The sequence below is a fragment of the Adiantum capillus-veneris genome, chromosome 26, assembly GCF_014529385.1.
Source record: "Adiantum capillus-veneris isolate H3 chromosome 26, ASM1452938v2, whole genome shotgun sequence".
Taxonomy (NCBI): domain Eukaryota; kingdom Viridiplantae; phylum Streptophyta; class Polypodiopsida; order Polypodiales; family Pteridaceae; genus Adiantum; species Adiantum capillus-veneris.
Window position 1 is genome coordinate 50,982,763 of NC_140956.1, and position 6,539 is coordinate 50,989,301.

At 44.5% G+C, this 6,539-nt stretch overlaps 1 protein-coding gene and 2 pseudogenes across 1 annotated transcript; all 3 read left to right on the plus strand.

Annotated features, from left to right (window-relative positions):
- The first annotated feature begins 370 nt into the window (after nucleotides 1-370).
- LOC147423434 (uncharacterized) lies at nucleotides 371-1,136 on the plus strand (annotated as a pseudogene).
- Nucleotides 1,137-3,884: 2,748 nt separating this feature from the next.
- Nucleotides 3,885-6,069, plus strand: LOC147423435 (uncharacterized; annotated as a pseudogene).
- On the plus strand, nucleotides 4,298-5,360 carry LOC147423436 (uncharacterized). Its single transcript, XM_086502360.1, has one exon. It carries the CDS (start codon nucleotides 4,806-4,808, stop codon nucleotides 5,358-5,360), a length of 555 nt encoding a protein of 184 aa, XP_086358486.1. The 5' UTR covers nucleotides 4,298-4,805.
- Nucleotides 6,070-6,539: the final 470 nt, after the last annotated feature.

Sequence of the window (6,539 nt, forward strand, 5' to 3'; positions counted from 1 at the left end):
CATGACAAGCACCTGATAACGAAAGAATTTCAGAAAGGTGATTATGTGCTTGTCTACAAACTCAAACAAAAAAACCAAGAAATTGAAGAAGCGAAGCATGGGACCCTATTTCATTACAGATATATCATCTAGCGGGGCCATCAAACTTGCCACATTAGAGGGAGAGGAGATGCCTAATTGGATTAGTGGATGCAGGTTAAAGAAATATGATCTCCCGCTAACTCCAGAAATGCTTGAGAGGGTGCATGCAGCTGGTTGTCGAAAAGCTACAGCCAAATTTATCAAAGAAGAAGCTCAAGAAGAAGCATGGCTTCGACAACTCAAATGAAAGCAGCAGCAACAGGGATTCAACAAGAAAAAGTGGACTCGGATGTATCAGATTACTCCTTTTGATCTAGATGATGAGGATGTTGATCCTTGCATTCCGATTGAAGTGACCCTGGATAAAGTTCCAACCTATGCCTTAGTGGATTCAGGAGCTCATTACAACTACGTCACATACAGTTTCTTTAAACAGCTGACAGGTGTTCAGTTAGTGCCGGAATTCCGCTGTTGTGAAGTCTTCAATAATGCAATTATCATAACCAAAGGCTGGGCAGAGATACCCTTGTATATCAATGGCCTACTGTGCACTCATCAATTTCATGTGTGCGATGTTCAAGATGATTATTCCCCCATCATAATTGGTACAACTTGGCAAAGGAGATACAACGCTTATTTGCACTGGTCAGGTAACCAAATGTACTTTCAAGCAGAGGGAAAGGTCAGCAAAGTGTTGTTTGCAAGCGAGGAGGAGGTCCCTCATCAGCAACTACGAGAAAACAATCAAAAATTCCTTCCTCCACCACCTGCACCTGTTTCAGCAACTGTACAACCGTCACAACCAAAGGAAACTGCTGATGCTGCATGTCAGGTCAACATTGAAGAACCAGTGTCACAACCTGCACTTCCTCACACCAAAAAAAGTCCTCAACATAAATCCGGAATTCCACAGTTACCTCGCCCAACATAATATCAAGTTTGGCGTCCAAAACAATCAAATCCACAATCTCCACCGCCAAAGCCTAGCCAACAACTTGTGTGGAAAGCGAAGCCACCACCAGTGCCCAGCACATCGAAACTTCCAGCAAATATAGGTGGACTCCAGTCAAACCTGCTAATGTCGTTACTCCTATACAGAAAACCAAGTAGGTCTGGCAGCCCAAGCAACCCAAGCCAACAGTTGCTCAACCCCCGCTGTCAAAAGGCAACCACACGGCAATCACAGCTACTCGACAATTGTGGATACCCAAAGATACTGCTAGAATTGACAACAACCACATTTGGGTAAAGAAGTTAGCAGGCACAACCATCCATCCTCTCCGACAATCCAAACAGTACACCCGAGCCCACCCACCGCCCAGGCAAATCAAACCCAAAAGTCCTATTCACTACAAACAAGTTTGGGTTCCTAAACGGCCCACCAAAACTGCCGTCTTGTATAAATGGCAACCCAAACTAAAGATTCCAAACCCGAAACCGGCTACATCCAGGTTGCAATGGCAACCTAAAAAACATCAACAGGTACTCAACACGTCAACATTGGTCAAACCACCACCAGTTCTGACCATGTCCGAGAAACTTAGTCTCTTGAAAGCATTCTACCACTTGGAAACCTCGCCAGCAGATGCCCTTAAGCAATCTGCTTAAGACCCTCATCTTGCACAACATTAATTTTTCCATGCATTGACCGAGTATGCATGCATAGGGCTAATTACACGGCCTTGCATAGGCACCAATGTTTTACCCATGCACAGCACCACTAGTGTGACACAATGTCGTCCAGGAGGACTCCAGATAGGCAGGGGGGAGGCATTCCAAATGCGGACCCAAAATGATGATAGGGCAGTGTATTCAAATGTTTTTCGACTTATTTTGTGTTTTATTGTGAATTTTCTTGACCAAGTTTGCATTTTCTGCCCTGAATAGTGGTAAAAAAGCAAAAACTACCAGATATATACCCCTAGGTGTGTGTAAATATGTACAAAATTTAGTTTTTAGCCATCTTAAATAAATAAGAGATATCCGGGACATTCTGTGATTTTTTGGATAGTTTTTGGAGTGATTTGCTATTTTTTTGCTATTTTTCTCTTTTTATTTTCTAATAAATAGTAATAAGCCGCCAAAAATAAAACTGAGATACAAGAAATGTTTCCTAATATTAGGAAACCCGCAAGAATTTTCAGAATGGATTTCCAATGTCACAGATCAGGCTGCGGAAAACGACGGAAACCATATTTTTAAAGCTGAAAGGCTCAAAGTGTAAAAGGGATGGAATTTGGCCATACGGTGTCCAAATCAAAAAAATTTCGATCCGTAGGTCATCTAACATGTGAGTTGGGACTAACCATGGGGGTAGTTGCACTTGCACATCCTAAGCCCCAGGTATGTATACCCCAAGCCCTCATTTCTAAGCTCATTTGCTACTTGTCCTTGTGAAAGAGAGCTTGAGAGAGCATATTGCTACCTGTTTCCACCTGCCACCAGCTTCCACATTGCAGCCATGGCTACCATGAGGGGGAAAATGCAAGAAGGAAAGATTCCAGCCAAGAGAACCAGAAGAAAGTCCATCAAGCAAGAATTAGAAGAGATGCCCCGTTATACTATCCTGAAGAGGACAATGAAGGAAGCAACCACCTACCTAAAGACAGAGCTTTTGGAAGCACACGGTGCAACCATATATGAGGGAATATTCAGAACCCTAGACAACCAACTGGTGGATGTCCCCCTAACCCCAAGAGAAGTCTACGGGCTCACCAGCCAGCACCAAGATGACTTGGAAAAAGTGGATCTGCATAGATATTTTGAAATGGGGCCGTGCGGAGTAGATTTATAGAGATTTATGAGCTTCTGCACACATTTCAAGCAGATGGCATTGCCCATATCACCAATATGGCCAATGAAAATGTCCAAGTACACATAAGCCAAGAAGTTATTGCAACTGCACTGAACCTGTCAAACACGAGGATGTCAATGAGGGCTCGACATGAAAGAGAGCCTATTACATTTGTAAAGCGGGATTCAGCCGCTACATTTGATAGCATTATCTGCCAGAGCGCTCGGCTCCCCACCCAGATTTATCATCACTTCTTCCATATTACAGATAAAAGACCGCCCCGCTTCACCACCCCCAACCATGCAGTGGCTACTACATTCTCATGGGCTTGCCAACAACATGCCCCTATGGATATATATCATCCACAGTTCATTCATTATAATATCCTTCACCTCCAAAGAAAGGGCCCTGTCAAATATTTAGTTCCCCCAAAGTTCTGACAAGAATTGCATATGAGGCCATTGGGGCCACAACTCAGCTACCACCTGCTCCCTCCCAACAAGATTGGTTACAAGATATTGATTCCTCTGATGACGAGCCACCCAAGCCGAAGGCTAAGCCAGTGAGGGCAGGATTAAGAAGGAGGTTAGTGACAGTGCAAGAAGAGGAGGAGGAAGAAGAGGAAACACACCATGAAGCCTCGCAACCAGAAAGTGATTCCGAAGAGGAAGAACAAGCGGGAACCTCTTCTAAATCACAACCAACACAAGCATCAGAGCCGGAGACTGAGGGAGAGGAAGAGGAACACACCCCATTGATGACAAGGAAAAGGAAAATACCTCCCACAGCTCCAGTGCAAGAGGATCCACTACAAAAGAAGGCTCGCCTTGAATGCCTAAAAGAAGCATACAAGAAGCAATGGGTAGTAGCCGGTGACCTTGAGGAGCAGTGGAATCCACGAGAACCACGCGTCAAAAAGACCTCAGTCACCACGGCCGAAGAGGACCTCCTTCTCAAAGCATATCTAAAGGAAGAGGAGGAAAGACTTGCCAAAGAGAGGATGGAAAGAATGGAGGGCTCAGCAGCATATGAAGGTCCACTTGTAACAGAACAACAGCCTCCATCTCCTCCTCCACAACCTGAAGAGCCACACATCTCAGAAGCACAACCTGCACGAGCAACACAAACAGAGCCTGAGATAGCTAAAGATGAAGCTCAGAAGCAAAAGCAAGATTCAACTCAATTGAGTGGAGAAATTGAGGCAAGAAAGGTATCTGTCTTTGTAACAAGAACTCACATACTAAGTCAACAATATGTAGGACTTGAAGAAGAGGGATAGCCCGAGGTCCAGAGTGCTCCAATTATTATCAACCTCGAAGATGATGAAGCGGCTCCGCCTCCAAAGGAAGAAACTGTCAAGCTTGCTATGCTAGAGAAGCAAAAAGAAGCTGAAAGTCTAGCTCACACAGCAATAGCTGAATCATCAAAGGCATAAGAAGACACAGCTACAATACCACTTATATTCCACACTCCTCCAGCAGTGGTCCCACCGTCGATGCAGACCTTCGGTCAAGGCTTGGACTTCTTTGCTGCTCAGATTACAATGATGACCGAAGGAATGAAGCATTAGGCCAGGCAGCTTGAGCAAGAAACAGCTACAAAGAGCTTGCAGCTTGAAAAGGCACTCCAAGAAGTAGCTCAACTGAAAGAACAGCTAACCAGCACTAATGATGAGCTAAGAAAACTACATACTCAATTTACAGCAGAAAAGGAGCTGCATCAGAAAGCAAGACATGAGTATAGTGGACTCAAATTTATGTATGATTTGGGCACGGATCACATCACTTCCTTAAAGGCCCAAGTCCAGCTTCAAAGTGAACTCATCGACAAGCTCAAAGGCTATGCAGCAGCCGAGGCCACCTCCTCCTCAGCTCAAATAGCTATGCAATAAAAAGATCAAAAGATAGAAGAGCTCAAGAAGAAGCTGAGGATGGAAGCATTCCAGAGAGAAGAGTTGGTAGCTCAATCTATGCTACAAAAAGACCAACTCCTTCTAGAAAATGCAAATTTAAAGCAACAGTTGGCACTCTTAAAAGCTTCAAGTTCACGGCCAAATATAGCGCTTACATCTACCAGGCCTAAAGCCAGGCCACTAGAGACAGAAGGGACTATACAGCAAGAGATGCCTCCAGAGGAACCAATATCTGCACCTGCTACAGAGCCAGAGCCTACTACAGCTGAAGCAGTAGACAAAGAGCTTACATTGAATGAATTGGCAGAGCTGCAATTAAGAGAGCGCATGGAGACCCTCCATGAGAGGTATCATTGGAAGAGCCTAAGCTGGGAGCAGCATATACTACACTCTGCAAATGTCGCTCACCTGAATCCCCAGCAGATAAATGAAGCTTGGTATGTGTGCATGCTTCCCTTTCCACTGATGAAGTTTGAATCTCTTGATTTCAAGGAGAGTATATTAGCTGAGCTTAAAAGGACGGCAGAGGAGCAGCAGGTGCCGGAGAAAAGTCTTGAACCTACATGGCGATAGAGATGGCTTAAGAAGCATCCAGAATTTCTTATCCATCATCCATGCACCTAGATACATTAAAGAAGGTCCTACAGTCTGCCCCTATCCGCGAGTATACACATGGAAAGAGTTTGAGCACCTTTAGAAGGAGCATCCCACTTGGATGAACTATCCACTACTGCCAGCTCCTCAGCCAGGTGACTACCTTACAGAAGAATATATGATCAGATCACTGATTGAAGCTGAGGAAATGTACAGAGGTCTCCCAGACCTATCTACAGGCATGCTAAGGAAAATATGTCGGATGCTACTAACCTGTATACAGGTATACCACCAGATGGAGTTAACCGACACTCCCTGGTTGGGTTTTTTGGAGGGTACAAGAGGCCTATACTATGATCTATCCGGCCAACCTGATGAAGTCATTTTGCATGGATTTTTTGCTCGTCTAATGTTTTCGCCCAACTACTACCTCCAAACATTCGAAGAGCCTTTCTACACCGGCTTCTTCTCCTATAATTCAAAGATCTTCAACATTGAAGTCGCAGACCTTAGAGCAAGATATGTAAGTTATACAGCGATCGAGTTGAAGCGTGGGATCCAAAATATCCCACTATCAGCCATTGAAAAGGAGAAGAAAGCCCAGTTCAAAGCGGCCCTTAAGCTTATGGCAAGGTGCAGATTAGAAAGATGTCCACTCAATTGGACAGATGAAACACCAAGCGCTTAACACACTCCACAACAACCCCATGTCGAGGATGACTTGGTTTAGGAGGGGGGGAGTGTTGCAAGTCAGCAACGGTGGATAGCGGCCACCACTACATCAAGTCAAATCCCCGCCTTTTTTTATTTATTTTCTGCTCTAAAGCCCAGCTTGTAATATTTTTGCTATTCAAATGTAAAGGATTTATCTTCTGGGGCCATGGGCTTCCAAGTTGTACTAAGCCATGTATCTATGGGAAACCCTCCTCCCACAAGACCTAAGTATAAAGGTCAAAATGAAGGGTTTTGTATGAATGATTTTATGAGTTAAAAAAAACTCTCTGTGCAGGCAGCTTATCTATTTGGTGTGTGCATCTTCTTTGATTGCTATCTTGTGTTGCACGAGTCGCATTGCAGAACTGAGACCACAGGCGCGTTCAGCTCATCGAGCTCTTCGATTCAACGCCAACCATTCGCCACGAGACGCTACTTCACGAG

Coding starts and splice junctions, on each gene's coding strand:
- LOC147423436 (XM_086502360.1), top strand. CDS start 4,806: ATGGAAGCATTCCAGAGAGAAGAGTTGGTAGCTCAATCTATGCTACAA.